Raw genomic sequence first — 15061 nt, forward strand, 5'->3', positions numbered from 1 at the left:
TTCCCTCTATTTACTTTGGAAGCATAATTTCTTACATTTACATTTACAGCATTTATCAGACGCCCCTATCCAGAGCGACTTACAGTCAGTAGTTACAGGGACAGTCCCCCCCTGGAGACACACACTCAGGGTTAAGTGTCTTGCTCAGGGACACAATGGTAATAAGTGGGATTTGAACCTGGGTCTTCTGGTTCATAGGCGAGTGTGTTACCCACTAGGCTACTACCACCCACATTTCTTGATGGAAAAAATACCCTACAGGCCAGTCATGTGTGTATTAATGATAGCATACTTCATAATTGAAAAGAAATAAAAAAACACTTTACTCCAAATAGTCACTTTATTTCCATAATAGAAATAAATATAGCAACATGGTGAGGTGAGGAGTTCATGACTGACAGTCGGACTGAAGGACCCTACCTTCATGCAGCGTCACTACGAGGGAAATAGGCCATTTTTTTATTGTTAAGGGAAGAAAACAGCAGCTGTGACATTGAGTACAAAAATTACCACAAATAAAAAAAAAATACACAATTACAATTAGAATAAAAAAAAAAAAAAAGACTGATATGGCACGGACTGACCACTGAAAGTGTAACTGAATTATTCAGCCTTTGCTCTGATAAAACCTGGATAGGCTTCCACGGTGTCGTTAATAACGGGGTGGGTTGCATGCAATGAGGTCCCTTCATCCCAGAGTGGCGCTTGTGTCACCCTGAGGTTTGAATTACAATGGCGGAGCTTCAGGGTGAGCCGAGGGACCCCCCTCGACAAAAATACAATCTGATCACTGGCTGGAGAAGTGGTAGTGTGATGTTCAGGCACTTCACTGATCTGTGGCGCCGGCTGTTCTCTTAGCACGCTTCCTGGGAGATGCTTTTGGTGACGCTTTATCTTAGATCGAACAGAAATGAAACATGTCAGGGGTTAAGGTTTTTTTTTTTTTTTTTTTTTTTCCATTGCTCAGAATGAGTCACAGCCACTTAGTTAATTAAAATGTGAGAAAGTCAGATCCTGGTGAGCTCCACACCATATTAAGCTCATCTAGCCATAGAATGATTGTAGCAATTCATCCGAAACATCCCTAAACGATAAACCAGCGTCTCTCCGGCTATGCACGACACCTCTGAGTGTAGGCTGAATTTGGTATTTCAGGTTAACAGCAGATACTGCCAACTCACTCATGATGCTGAGGGTCTCCTGCGGAATCCAGCTCATGTCGACGTCGTTCAGACCTGACGTGCCAGTCTCAACTTTCGTTTGGAGCCTTTTCCGCTGCAGGGAATAAAGGACAGGCTCCGGTCGGCGTACACATTCAGCAGAGCATGGTGAAAACCGCGAGGTTTACAGCGACTGCCCTACCGTTCGTGAGTCTAACACTTGGTACATTCCGAAGACCATGAGTACGACCAGGCCAGAGAGGAATATGTACATGAACATTCTGCAAAGGATCAAAGGAGCAAATAAGGCATTATCAGCACAACATTACACTTTCTTTTTAATGCTAAATATATATATCAAACCAGACTTACGTCTCTCCATCCAGCCCCTCGTCCAGCTCAGTGATGGTCACTGTCTGATTGTATATGGTACTCTGAAAAGCATTACCCTGAAAGACAAGATCAACACCAAGATCACACCAGCACACGTGAAGATGCCGCATTTCAGGAAATCGATGCAAAGTTTAAACGATCTCCCACCTCGCCATCTTGGTAGTTCAGCTGAATGACCAGCACGAATGGGCGGCCGGCCATGGGCTGCGCCGGAACGAAGGAATACTCGAAGGAGGCCTGCTTCTCTGGCTGCACCAAGGTGCCCAGTGGCAAAGCTGTGAACTGTTCAACAGTGCAACATGTCTGCTCATGTCTGGTACAAGAGGACAGGCCTATGGTGGGCCCAGCAAGAGTCCAAAGACAGACACCATTTCATATAAACACATGGTATAAGAATCAACTAAGCAGACATCACTCATGTCTTATGCATAATTACTGATAACACTAATGATGTTTTTACTCACACACACACACACACACACACACACATATATACACACACAGAACTCACGTTCTGGATGTAGAACTGGTAGTCCTGTGGGTAACGAAAAGAAGCCTCTAGAGACTGAACCGTGAAATCCTGGCTGCCTTTATTGTTGAAGCCCACAAGAAACTTCACAATTTCGTTGGCTGGGAACTCTGCAATTTGTAAGGTCAATGTTCATTTAAAAAAAATTCTAATTAAAACGATTAAAGAAATAAATAAATACTTCTTAAATGGAGAAGAATCAACCTTCGCCTGTAACAAAGAGGATGGTTGTGTCTGCGTCTGGATGAGAAGTTACGTCTGAACTTGTGGCCTCTTCCAAATCCTCGTCTGGCTCCTGCTGTGAACGAAACAGCAACGTTCGGAATGCTGCCATATTGTGCTAATACCTCATCTGCCACATTAAATCATACGGACAGCTGTGATCTTCCTTTATATTTATGTTCAGCTTTTTTATGCGAATTGCCTTAAAGGCCTTGAATATTCAGTACATAACCATAAAGGAGGAGGAAGAAGAAGGTCTCCTACTGATGACCATCCTCTTCATCGAGCTGAATAGTGTAAATGTATTGTGTACTCATAAAATAAAATCATTTGTGTACCGCAAAGTTGACCCATAAATGTTTAAGTTATTATGTATTTATTTATTTGAACTGTATTTGTTTGGTTTGTTACTCGTTTTTGTTGTTGTGCATTTGTAACTCAATAATTTCCATGCTTGGATCCATTTCTTCCCATTCTATCCTGTTCTGTTCAATTGTATTCACTAAATGTTCAGTAATAGACCATCAATAAAAATATTTTTTCTTTCATAAAACAATTGTGTTTCATAACTGACATTATGTTTCATTTATAATTCTACTAAACATGGCAACAAAGGAAAATATATACTACTTAAATACCTGATTTTGATCAATTATGAACGTAAACCATGTGGTGCAGCTAAAGTCAGAAAATAAATATGAAAAGGCATAACTTACTGTGTCTGAGGCTTCGGCTTCTTCTACTAGACCCTCGTCCTCCTCTTCCTCCTCCTCATCCTCCTCAACTGCAGCATCTGGCTCCCCCTCATCCACGGAATCAGTTTCAGCACAGACGCTCCCTGCGGTTCGGCAGGTACACACGGAACACAGAACTTCACTCATCCTTTTGCCTATACACAGAGGCTGGATTCTGGTTGTGATTCGAAGTCACCAAACCGCTGAGCCACACGCTGCTGGCAGCCAATCCAATCACAGGTCAACACAGCCAAATATAAACCATCTATATTCCTGTCTCTGACCAAACTGCATTTAATTCCAGATTTGCAATGCACTGTTGCATGAGTGAAGCTCCTGGGTGGTAGTAGCCTAGTGGGTAACAAACTCACCTATGAACCAGAAGACCCAGGTTCAAACCCCACTTACTATCATAGTGTCCCTGAGCAAGACACTTAACCCTAAGTTACTCCTGGGGGGACTGTCCCTGTAACTACTGATTGTAAGTCTGGATAAGGGCGTCTGATAAATGCTGTAAATGTAAAAGTTTAAATGCCCCTGCTCCAGACTCCGAGTAAGCGCTTGGGACACGTCATCACAGACTGAGGGGAAAGTTGTAGTTGTCCAACTCTACACGTGTGGCATACGGTGTAAACATCTTTTTTTTTCGTTGCTGTTTTACGTTAAACATTAAAACGATGCTGGCACACTGTTAATAAAACGAAGGCGCCCACAGTGTACTGGAACAGAGCCGAGCTGAAGAAATGAATGAAACGCGGAGCTCCGCCACTGCCACGTCAATGGAACCGCGGGCGGGAGCGACGCTCCGTCCGGCAGCGAATAAAAGCCGAGTCGCCGGGAGACGCTTACCGAGCGACACCAGGCCACACGGGAACGCCAGCAGGAACAGGAGCAACGCCTTGGAGCCCAGGTGTAACATGTCGATCCACTCGTCCGTCGGCGTCCAACTTCTGCCACAACTCAGCTGCTACGGGAAAAGGAAAGAGGGAGGACGGGGCGGGGCAAACGTATTTCAGGACACGCCCATTATACGTCACTGCCAATGAGCACCGACCCAAGATTTGAACGTCAGTTCAGTGTGTGAAGTGTAGAATGTTGGGGTCAAAAGTGAGATGCCTTTTTAAAAACGGGGGCCGATCACACTTTCAGATTAGCAAATCACAACACAACAAAAATGACGAGTATAAAATCCTGCTCAGTAAAGGTTAATAATGTTACAATTAATTTTAACCCCACAGGATGAATTGCTTTTGGACAAATAAGACATTATTGTTCACCTTTAAAACAGAAGGTCTCATTGATGCTAAAGTGGTGGCCTAGCGGTTAAGGAAGCGGCCCCGTTATCAGTAGGTTGCTGGTTCGAATCCCGATCCGCCAAGGTGCCACTGTGCAAAGCACCGTCCCCACACGCTGCTCCCCAGGCGCCTGTCATGGCTGCCCACTGTTCACTCAGGGTGATGGGTTAAATGCAGAGGACAAATATCACTGTGTGCACCGTGTGCTGTGCTGCTGTGTATCACATGTGACAATCACTTCACTTTAATTACACTATAACCAGTGTATTTGCAAAAATAATAATAATACTAATATAACACCACATACATTCATAGAAATCGTCTATATATGATATATGTTGTTAAAATTGCTGTTTTTGCTTAAGAGAATTTTTCGTTTTCCCACAAATCTTTTCTCTGTCTCCACCTATACACATATATCTCTCTGCATTGTGTTCTGTTTTCATGGGAGGCGTTGTGGTTTCCTGCAGATTGCTCTGCTAATTTATGCAGTTCAAATGTAGAGCTCACATCCTGCAACCGAACCTCCAAAAAAGAAGTCAGGGAGTCATCAGCCCTGGCTTAAAGACAACACCCTCAACGGTAAATCTATTCAAGTTCTGCAGTGCGGAGACGCTCAATTGCTCTAAAATAAAATGATAAATTTCCTGTAATATATATAATAAGAAATGTTGTTCTTTATCTCACAGTCCAAAATGGCAGGCAACTGCAGCAAAAGCCATACAGGTAAGTCTGTGGATTACTTTTTCAGGCAGGAAGTAAAACTGTTCAAATTTACTTAAATAATGTAACATGAAGCCATATTCCATTTAACACCTTTGTTCGGAATGTGTGTCCCAGTGATTTTTGAGAAACTATGTGGCTCGTTTGAGCTGTGGGTGCTCGTCGCCGTGGTTACTTCATTGCTGGTTTTGTCCCTCTGTTGGAACATCCTTTGCTGTGTTGGAAATCGATGCGCAGGTTTGTCCATGGACCTTCACCTTTATTCCCAGTGAAGCAATTGTCTTACATTTGATGGTGGTTGTTTGTCTCTGTAGACAAGGGGAAGGTGTTTCTGCCACTCTTCAGGAGGAGGTATGTACAAAACATCACAACGGTGCTAGACAAGCACTGGTTCATCACCGTTTACCATTTATAGCATAAGTTCATATGTTTTTGGTTTGTTAAATGCTGTGTTATAGTATCAGCTTGAAAAGGCGAGAGATGGAGGACAACCCAATTTATGGCAACATCACCTACACTCAGAGTGAGTGTGTTTGTGTGCTTGTACATCCATGCCTGTTTACATTTGTTCTTGTACTTTAAATATGTCTTTCCTGTCCGAAATAGGACCGGAACATGTACATGGTGATTCATTTTAAATGCACAAGGTATACACTGAAATTCCTGACTGTTGTCATTTAAACTTGTCCAGGTACAGAACTTGTGAGACATCCTACCATCCCACATGATCCTAAACGGGCAAAGAGCACTGTAAAGGTGCAGTATCTGAAATGGTTCTCATAATGTTTTACTGTTCTATTCTATTATATTCTAATAGCGATATGTACATATATTCATATGTAGAAACTCTCCAATGCCAGAGACTGCTATGCCAACCTCACACTGAAGGTGCCCAAACCAGAATCAGGCCGTGGGTCCCCTGTGGCACAGATTCAGTACTCGGATGTAGTGAGTGTGCCAAGAGAACAGGATGTGGACACCACAACGGACATCGCAGACAACACCTCCCTGCTGTCTGACCTCTATGCATCAGTGGACAATAAACTAAAGACCACAGCACTTGACTCCACTGAAGACTATGCCAATCATTTCTGACAGTCTAGATGTATGCCGTGAAAGGAAATAAGGCCTCTTAATTGCAGCCAGTGATTAGTAACCATGTACACATTTTCAAATGCTGTTTTCTGTGGGAGGTGGACCCACATCCTTGGACTGATGAATGAGACTCAAATGGAATCACGTCCATGAAGCCACAAGAGGCCACTGCTGAGGCGCTTTTATAATCCCAGAGAAGGATGGATACCCCCCAAAAACTCAAATGAACCTGCATATTTCAATTTTAAATGCAATCACTGTTTGAATTTCAAAAAGAATTCTTCTTTACTCAAATCGTCCAGAGAGTTGTACTTTTATTTTATGATGGCCTTTTAGAGTAAAGTTATTTTACAGTAAAGCAAATGGAAAATGTGAACTATATATATTTAAAAATGACTTTGTAAAAGATTTGTATCAGCTCAGGTTATTAAAAATGTTGCTTGTCTAGAGATCTGAAGTCACATTTTGATTAAATAAGACTTAAAGTTCAAAGACATAGGTGGATGGAGGATAGCTCTAGCAATTGCCTAGTAATAATATCTTCATGTATATTATTTTACCAAATGTGCAAAATGTGAATTATGTTGGGCATGAGATTTAATTCACGCTTATCATGAAAATCTGACATCTGAATTCAGCCCTACTTTCTAAAAAGTAGGGCTTTTACAGTAGTAGCCTGTAAGTACAACCCCAGCAGCCACCCCACCTTGGATGGGTTTGGAACCATAAGCCTTGGGATCAGCTGCTGGAGTTTTGGATCAGCACAGGAAGCTGATAACAATCTTGTAACATTTAAATGTATAGCATTTATCAGACAGCGTGCTCAGGGACACAATTGGTAGTGGATAGGTGGGCGAGTGTGTTACCCACTAGGCTACTACCATTCCCTAAGTGGCTGGCACTGTGCAAATCCCCAGAGCAGAGCACCATAAATGACCAGATACATCCATTCTAAACCCAGACAGTAATGTTATTGCTCAGCAGATGGGATGAGGGGCAAAATGTGGAGTGAACCAAACTTGATGGAGGTCAGCGGAAAGCCTGTGATCCTCAGAACATTCATAGCATAGGTGCATGTACTGATGCCAATGAAGGTACGCAGAGTTGCTCGGTGCTGGTCATCAGCTCTGAAGGTCAGGCACCGGTATCAGGTAGCCTCTTCCAGATTGGCGCTATTCAGAGCAGCATGACGCTGTGGATAATGGATATGGGCATCTCAGACCACACAGACCTTGAAAGATTGACACTATATTTTATATAAAATGACCAAAACACAGTAATCAAAATTACAATTAGTAATTTTTTTGGTAGTTTAGTAGATTTACGAGCTTCTCCTCCAGCCTGTTTGCCACGGAGCGCCTAGCGTTTCATCACGTGACAACACGCCGCGTAATGGTTGACCGGATCCTCCCAGGATGCACCGCGGTGCCAACGTAGACAAACTGGTGCCGCATCGTCAACATGGCTACCGGCGTTTGACAGTGGCATCCCATCTATATTTTATGGACGTCGCTGTGCGAAAGCACCCACACTAAAGCCAGCCTGCGTAGCGACATATCGCCGTCCGTCGCGTCAAACACCGGAGGCGTTGGAACGGTAAGAAAGACCGAGTTTAGGTTCACGCCGTTCGCCGCCGTCCCATTTTCTAGCTGCCCGGCTAGAGCGCCTACCGCGAACGATACACGTAACAACCATTTTATTCGTTAAAGGATCACGGCAACTAATTCCTTTAAAATGCCTCCGTGTTTGGGGTTTTTACGTTTTGAACGAATACATTTCGATTATCTTGTACTTTTTCCCCCTCTTTGGTAGACCGGTTGCAGGGTATCATTACAGTGTTATCTGAGCCTGGCTTTGTGCTATAACTACAGGTTCAGTTCTTTGGTCGTATTATTATAATTTTTTCATTAAAAAAATTACACTGATGAATTTAAAAACACCACAATCATACTGTCGACTGGGCTCTAAGGGCAAACAGCTGTCGTGTCCATCACGATTGTGATGTTGTGTGTGTCCCAGCAATATTATTCTGAAGAGTTATTAAAAGGAGGAGGATTTTTTTTTTTTTTAAAGGCGCCTTGTCTCCTAACCTGGCCTAAAGTCGTCCTCAACTCCACCTGGTGGCGACGTGTCATGGCCCTTCCCTCCTCAGATGTGACGTCACCGAACGTTCCCTCTGTGGACTGACTTTCTGAAGTTGCTGTTGTTTCAGACTTGGGGCGTGGGAAATGGCCAGTCCACGGACCAGGAGGGTTTTGAAGGAAGTGCGAACCCAAGACGAAAACAGTGTAAGTGTAGCAACTGTTGACATGCGGTTTCGGGACCTCGTGATCATAATGGTGCTGTTGATCACACGTTGGCTTCTCGTTCTAGACCTGTTTTGAGTGTGGGGCGTTCAATCCCCAGTGGGTCAGTGTCACCTATGGTATATGGATCTGCCTCGAATGTTCAGGCAAACACCGTGGCCTTGGAGTGCATCTTAGGTATTCCGTTCTCGACCCTTTTTCACTTCACAATGTATCATGCAGGTTTGGGGGATTTTCCACATTTGGTCATGTTAAAGTTTTTGCCTTCCCAGCTTTGTACGCTCTGTGTCGATGGACAAATGGAAGGATATAGAGCTGGAGAAGATGAGAGCGGGAGGCAATGGGAAGTTCCGGCTTTTCTTGGAGCTTCAGGATGATTATGATCATAACTGGACGATGCAAGAGAAATACAACAGCAAGGCAGCAGCTCTGTACAGGGATAAGGTAAATTACAGCTCGCACTAGTAGCAATGACAGAAGAGAGTTAGTGTTTAATGCCACTTTTTGCAGCAAATACATGTAACCTGATGCTTTTACATATGCCTATGTATTTAGATTGACAGAATATTAAAAAAGATAACAATAAGACTATAGGACAACTGCGATTGGCTGAGATTTGGACGCAGAAATGCAGATTAATGGATACATTTACTGTGAACTGTGTCCAGATTTTTTGATTGCTGTGTTTGATACAGGTGGCAACACTGGCTGAAGGTAAGGAGTGGTCCATGGAGAACAGCGCTGCCAAAGACTGGGTACCCCCACAGTCCAAGATGGGACTCTCCTCTTCTCATCGGTAACTAAAGAATGCTTCTGTCAGTCTTAAACAAGAAATGTATAGTATAGAAATAAAATATCATGTAAAATATACAATGTCCTGAGCCATTAGTCCAGTTTATTGTATTAGGAACCATACATTGTGGTATTTTTCATTGTGAACCAACCAGATGACTTCATTAATTTGCAGTACTTCTGCTGGCCCAGCACAGAACTCCTCACACACCTCAGAAAAGGCCTTTGAGGACTGGCTGACTGATGATGTCAACTCATACCAAAGGTTAGTATCGAGTACTTTTCAAAAGTAAACTGAGAGAACAAGTAGGTATTACATAGTTCTTCCTACTAATAATCAAGAAAATTATTTTTTTTCCGTCATGTTGTCAGTGGTGGTGGCTATAGTGGGCAGGAAAATCGTTATGTTGGCTTTGGAAATACTGTCAACCCTCCAAAAAAGGAAGAGGACTTTTTCAACAATGCCATGACTTCTATCTATTCGGTAGGTGATGCATATTGCATGCTTACATAGATTTTGAACACCAGTCACCCATGAGCCATACCATTCTGTAATACAACTGGGTGTGCACTATTTTAGACATTATATCCGAACAAATGCAGTAGTCATTATAATGGATTCATTTTGTTTGACCAGGGCTGGAGCAGTTTCACAGTTGGAGCGAGCAAGTTTGCTTCAGTTGCTAAGGACAACGTGAGTATTCCTTTAAATTGCTTCAGGAAGTTCAACTCATCTATGCCATATAAAAACTCCACTATCTTCACCATATTCACCCCAAACAGACAGCCAAACTTGCCAACCAAGCCACTCTAAAGGTACGTCTGCATGTGAAATCTCTCTGTGCACTGACAAAGCAACATTCCGAATCATGTTTTTTGGAGTGAAGAGTTTTGTTAATATATCTGTTGTCAATCTATAGTGCCTTGCAAAAATATGCATTCCCCGTGGTGTTTGTCCTGTTTTGTTACCCTGCAAGCTGGGTTTAAAAAAACTATTTTTGGGTGGCTAAGACCTTTTGATTTACTCAAAATGCTGTTTTTTTTTTTTTTTTTTTTTTTTTTTTTTTTTAAGCTCATTATTGTGGCAAAAAAATCTGTAGTATGCATAGGTATTCACACATGAACAGTCTCTAAGAGCTGGTACTACTAATCAGCTTCATGAGTCATATAATTAATGACTTATTTCCACAGAAATCCACCTATTCTAATTAAACTTTTGCAAGGCACTGTGCTGCATATTTCATACACTGATGTGAATTGGATATTATTGTGTACTTTCTTCGGCGTGCTATGAATTAATATAATGCACGTTAGTTTATATTCTGTATTGCTGACTTATTAATTTATTCCACATTATTAATGGCACTGGACTCTGTGCTTCAGTTTGAAATGTGTGTCACTTCCTCTACCTCTCTCTGCTCTCCGTTGGAAAAAGTTAAGGGGCTATAAGCCACCCCCCGAGCCGGTAAAAACTTTTTAACTGTGCATGGCTCCTTAACACAATCACAACTGTCACGTATTCCATGCTGGGTTTATTTATTCATTCTTTTCATTTGTCACTGTTAAACATTATTTGCTGGCGTTCATTATTTTGTCTCTTGGTTACTTTACTTAAGGTTCCTTTTGGGCTTGATGGATGAGCGTCGTAATGAGAACTAACAGTTACCGTAATGAAAATGGATGAGGCGTTCTGTCTGATCTCGCTTCGCTTTCCTGTGACCTTGTCAAACTGTGTGTAAAGTCTAATTAAGAGTTAGGTCCCAGGTTAATCCATTTCAGCAGCAGTGTATTTGATAGAACAGCCCCTTTTCATCTGACGCATGGAGATCGAACAGATTAATCCTAGGCTAAACGCACTTCTGAAGACTACATGCAAGCCTTTATTTAATTGCCAATTTGTTTGTGGTGGTCCTTTTTCTTTCGTTTCGCTGTCTTGTCTTCTCATTTGTCCATGAGCAGTTGCTGTATGTATTCCTGTATGATTTCTTGACCATGTACAAGGAATGTGCATGCTTTCATTTACGCATTTTCATTTACGCATCCCTTTTTTTACTCCCAACTAGGCTGCAGAGTTAGGCCAGACATTAAATGAGAATGTTATCAAACCCACTCATGAAAAGGTAACACATTTGGAGTCGGTGCTAACTTGGTGTTGGGTTTCGCGATGTAACATGTACTAACCCTAGTGATGGCCATGATTAGATTAGACAAGAAACTAGAGGCTTTTGTAGTGAATCTTATCTTCATCATGTAGATATTTTTTTTTTTAATGGAGAACCAAACTGCACAATAGTTGTATTCCTTATTAATGTATTTGTGAATTCATGATAAACCTGTCTTAATCACCTAATTTTTCATCTAAACGCCCCACTTTATTACTATACACACTCATGCATCTTGGTTCTTGCTAGTCATTTTCTTTTGTGCTTTAAAACGTGCAGTTATTTGTACGTACAAAACCCTTCCAGGATACTGAGGCTGATAATCGATGGTGATCTGGCTCGTTTAGGTAAAAGAAGGAAAGTTTCTAGATGAAATGGCGGTCGGGATCAGTGGACTGGCGTCCAAGGTAGGTGGCAGAGCTCTGCCACGTCGAGCTGACCCACAACCAGCCTCTTCTGGCCCGCAAACATGGCGTCAGGACTGAGCTAGTGGGTCCTGTCCGCTTTAAGTCACCCCTCTGCTGACAGTAATGAAGTGTACCCAGCCTGCCTTGTGCACTGGTTTGGACGGACAGGGCACACATTGGAGTTGCTGGTTTTCTAGCCCCCCGTCCGCTCTGCAGAGGAGGCTGGTTTGGGCCTGTTTTTTTTCACTCTTCTATTTAAATTAATGCATTGTTTTCTTCCACCTCTTTCTGCTGCCTTTGTAATTGTTATGGTGAGTACTAATGCACTTTCTGCCTTATTCAGGACTAGTACAGCAGATCGTAAAAAAAATAGTGTATTATACTTTCTGCCTTCGTCTGCAACTGCTTTCTTCTTTTGCACAACCAATTAATAATAAGAATCGTTGGCTTTCAGTTTTTATTTATCGTAAAATTCCTAGGTCTTGTTCTAAGAAAATTGTTTTGTGTCCAGGTCCAGGGTGCCGGGTCTAAGGGCTGGAAGGACATGTCCGACTTTTTCAGTGGGAAAGCAGACGAAGCCAATGGGTGAGGGGGGGGAGAAAATGTTGTTTTCATTGATCACTGTGTCTGCTGCTAGTGAGGCCAGAATGAAGTCTGCAGAAAGTCACTGCAAGATTTCCCAGTGGAAATGTACAAGGAGCAAATGTAATGCCTAATTAAGTCTGAGTACATTCATTTGTTCAATTCAAGCCATGTCATGTGCGATTTTCCAGCCAAAATAACTCTGAATAGATGCAGTTTGTCAGTGGATGGCTGTGTCTGCTGATTTGTCATGGACATGGGCTTTCAAATGTGACTCTTTTCAAGCGTGAAAGAAATTAGCTGTTAGATTTTCTTTGGGTTGAAATGCAAGTGGTGCTGATTTCTTCCTTTTGTTCTTCCCGAAGCTCTCCCGGTGGTGAAGGATACCAGAACATGGACTCGTCTCAGGGCTACCAGAACAGTGGCGGAGCTGAGCAGGATGGCTGGGAGACCTTCGGCAGCAGCTCCAAGCCCAAGAAGTCTCCTAGCAGCGATAGCTGGACCATCGCTGACAACTCTGCCGAGAAGAAAAGCTCAGACAGCTGGGATAACTGGGGCTCTGAGGGCCAGTCTAACAACAAGCACAGCACTGGGGACAGCTGGGAAGCCTGGGACAACAACTGGGAGAAAGCCGGGGAGAACAAGGCAAAGAAGAGTCCAGCTAAGCCAGCGGAGGAATCTTGGGACAATGACTGGTAGAAGGGGGACCTGCCCCCTTCTTTCAGTTAGATTATTCGTGTACATGACAAGAAATAAATCCCAGTTCCCAAAAGGAGTCCTCGTATACGGTGGCAGGGTGCCGTGACCGTGATTGTTTAGTGGCGTGTCAGATCAAATATCTATTTTTATTAATTTCCATCTTCTGCTTTGAATGTTAATAACTTGTTGTTTTTCCTCCAAAGATGGTATGATATTGTAAATCTGTAGTCATATACATTTTTTTTCCTTCATAGCTGGTGGTGTTCACACAAAGGTCTCTGTGCTGTGAGGAGCCGGTATGCAGAAGACAAATAGGTTTCATTCTGATCTTCTGTTTGCCGTGTTTCCAATGCTGTGTGAGTTATTGCTGTGATACTCGGTTAGTGGTGTGATGGTAGGACTGTACCAAACCTCCTTCTGATCCCGTATTATTTATAAAAATAGTTTTCCTTTCTGCTTTTGAAGGTGTTGAAACGCCTTAATTAACTGAAGCGGTCATGTCTCAGAGCAAGTGACTGCAACAGGTTATTATTACCTGGTCACCAGCAGATACTGCGCACCCCACTGTAACTGACTCTACGTTGCACGATTTTCACCAGGACTTCCGTTTGCATTTTGCAGTCGTTCCTCCCACCCTGAAATAATGCATGTACTGCCAAAACCGTGGCCATCACAGTGACCATACCTGACCTCAGCTCACTGCTAGTCTAATTAGTCCTAATGAGTAAAAAAAGTCCTCTCTGAGGATCGAGCTATGTTGCTTTTGTATCATTTTGCACCTCAGCGGTGCATTTGTTTAGTGTCTCAGGGTTAACAGTGGGCAAGATCACTGCACCCATAATCAGAGCTGGGCAATACTTTTCTAGATAACGGTCCTGCTGTACACTAGTTGTTATTTGCCTGCATTTGTTCAGTGTGGGGAAAAAATATATATAATTTTATGCAGTATTCAAAATGTTTGTACAGAGGTGGCTTGTGGTCATGCTTATGCCTTTATGTGCCTAAAGGCACTTCATTAAAGCCACTTCATGATCAAATCCCTCGTAAAATGGAACAGGTTATCAAGCTGTAGTCTGCACACTCATCAATGCTCATTTGTGACGCATGCATATTAAAAATGTACAAATCAAGTCTTTAGAGCGTTGTGTTCTCTGAAAGACCGTGCAATGCTCGAATTGTGTCCTCCTGCACAGTAGAACTATGTAAACCTTGTATCTGTTGCGCCTTAATGAGCTCGACTGGACAGTTGCCTGGTCTGTGTGTGCATGTTCATTATGGGCAGTGTAATGGTTTTTTGTTTGCATTGCAGATCCTGGATCAATTCATCCTCATTTTCAAGTCTTAGAGTTTTTTTTTTTTTTTTTTTTATACATTTTCTTTGTTTTCTCTAATCACACATGAAAACTAATTTGTACGTATTTGGCATTTAATCACTTCTGAAATGAGTCTTTTGCATTTTAATATGATGCTAATGGACTCGCTGGATATGGGTTGGCTTGACCTATTTTCTCAATGTTTGGTGTGAATTTGGTGGTTTTACAGGCACATTTTGAATCCAGATCTTCATTTGATTGTTAAAGTCCTCCAATGTAAACTGAAAGCATGATGTATTTTGTAGGATACAGTAGTTATGTTCTCACAAGAGAATATTGTGGAACATGTATTCTTGTCATGTGGACCTACCTAGACTTTTAAATTCTTGTGTGTTTGTTTCTCCTTTGTGTCCAATCTTTCCAATTCCATCAGAATACCCAGCATTCCATGTGCACGATGGTGAAAGTGTGTGTAGACTCTGGGTGCGCGACAAATTCTGCATTCCTCCAAATTTCTATTACAGATTGTTTTAAGCCTTTGTTGTATGTCAATTTGTTGTCAGAAAAAAGAATATATATATAAAGAAATGTACAGACTCTCAGTTCGGGTGAATCTCTGTGTTCATGACTCCATAACCCCCCTCTCACA

General features: G+C 42.3%; 3 protein-coding genes across 7 annotated transcripts; 2 read left to right on the plus strand and 1 right to left on the minus strand.

Annotated features, from left to right (window-relative positions):
- Positions 1–321: 321 nt before the first annotated feature.
- LOC114800849 (translocon-associated protein subunit alpha-like) lies at positions 322–4029 on the minus strand. The gene is made up of 9 exons (XM_028998686.1): positions 3888–4029; positions 3021–3142; positions 2287–2380; positions 2065–2192; positions 1701–1835; positions 1533–1609; positions 1363–1441; positions 1182–1275; positions 322–894 (listed from the first exon to the last, which is right to left on the minus strand). Exons 1-9 carry the CDS (start codon positions 3955–3957, stop codon positions 827–829), a joined length of 867 nt encoding a protein of 288 aa, XP_028854519.1. The 5' UTR covers positions 3958–4029; the 3' UTR covers positions 322–826.
- A 721-nt stretch (positions 4030–4750) lies between these two features.
- On the plus strand, positions 4751–6475 carry LOC114801233 (uncharacterized). Its single transcript, XM_028999280.1, has 7 exons — positions 4751–4915; positions 5023–5059; positions 5174–5293; positions 5371–5407; positions 5515–5579; positions 5748–5812; positions 5900–6475. Exons 1-7 carry the CDS (start codon positions 4820–4822, stop codon positions 6149–6151), a joined length of 672 nt encoding a protein of 223 aa, XP_028855113.1. The 5' UTR covers positions 4751–4819; the 3' UTR covers positions 6152–6475.
- Positions 6476–7568: 1093 nt separating this feature from the next.
- arfgap1 (ADP-ribosylation factor GTPase activating protein 1) lies at positions 7569–15014 on the plus strand. Of its 5 annotated transcripts, none has more exons than XM_028999417.1 (13): positions 7569–7747; positions 8364–8439; positions 8525–8634; positions 8730–8901; positions 9153–9253; positions 9425–9514; positions 9622–9733; positions 9887–9943; positions 10033–10065; positions 11313–11369; positions 11759–11818; positions 12330–12403; positions 12766–15014. In XM_028999417.1, exons 2-13 carry the CDS (start codon positions 8380–8382, stop codon positions 13097–13099), a joined length of 1260 nt encoding a protein of 419 aa, XP_028855250.1. In that variant the 5' UTR covers positions 7569–7747; positions 8364–8379; the 3' UTR covers positions 13100–15014. The 5 variants fall into 5 exon arrangements, with proteins under 5 accessions (XP_028855250.1, XP_028855251.1, XP_028855253.1 ...); XM_028999418.1 differs by having other exon boundaries at positions 12336–12403; XM_028999420.1 differs by lacking the exons at positions 11313–11369; positions 11759–11818 and adding an exon at positions 10685–10714 and having other exon boundaries at positions 12336–12403.
- The last annotated feature ends 47 nt before the right edge of the window (positions 15015–15061 follow it).

The sequence above is a fragment of the Denticeps clupeoides genome, chromosome 12, assembly GCF_900700375.1.
Source record: "Denticeps clupeoides chromosome 12, fDenClu1.1, whole genome shotgun sequence".
NCBI classification, from domain to species: Eukaryota; Metazoa; Chordata; class Actinopteri; order Clupeiformes; family Denticipitidae; genus Denticeps; species Denticeps clupeoides.

What these genes read in the sequence shown, in the direction of transcription:
- arfgap1 (XM_028999417.1), top strand. Translation starts at nt 8,380, where the DNA reads ATGGCCAGTCCACGGACCAGGAGGGTTTTGAAGGAAGTGCGAACCCAA. An exon ending in GAACCCAAGACGAAAACAGT is followed by an intron (nt 8,440 to 8,524) that starts GTAAGTGTAGCA and finishes TTCTCGTTCTAG; the next exon opens with ACCTGTTTTGAGTGTGGGGC. An exon ending in TCAAACCCACTCATGAAAAG is followed by an intron (nt 11,370 to 11,758) that starts GTAACACATTTG and finishes TGGCTCGTTTAG; the next exon opens with GTAAAAGAAGGAAAGTTTCT.
- LOC114800849 (XM_028998686.1), bottom strand. Translation starts at nt 3,957, where the DNA reads ATGTTACACCTGGGCTCCAAGGCGTTGCTCCTGTTCCTGCTGGCGTTC. An exon ending in TGAACTACCAAGATGGCGAG is followed by an intron (nt 1,610 to 1,700) that starts GTGGGAGATCGT and finishes CTTGTCTTTCAG; the next exon opens with GGTAATGCTTTTCAGAGTAC. An exon ending in GGAGACCCTCAGCATCATGA is followed by an intron (nt 895 to 1,181) that starts GTGAGTTGGCAG and finishes GTTCGATCTAAG; the next exon opens with ATAAAGCGTCACCAAAAGCA.
- LOC114801233 (XM_028999280.1), top strand. Translation starts at nt 4,820, where the DNA reads ATGCAGTTCAAATGTAGAGCTCACATCCTGCAACCGAACCTCCAAAAA. An exon ending in TGTTGGAAATCGATGCGCAG is followed by an intron (nt 5,294 to 5,370) that starts GTTTGTCCATGG and finishes TTGTCTCTGTAG; the next exon opens with ACAAGGGGAAGGTGTTTCTG. An exon ending in CAACATCACCTACACTCAGA is followed by an intron (nt 5,580 to 5,747) that starts GTGAGTGTGTTT and finishes AAACTTGTCCAG; the next exon opens with GTACAGAACTTGTGAGACAT.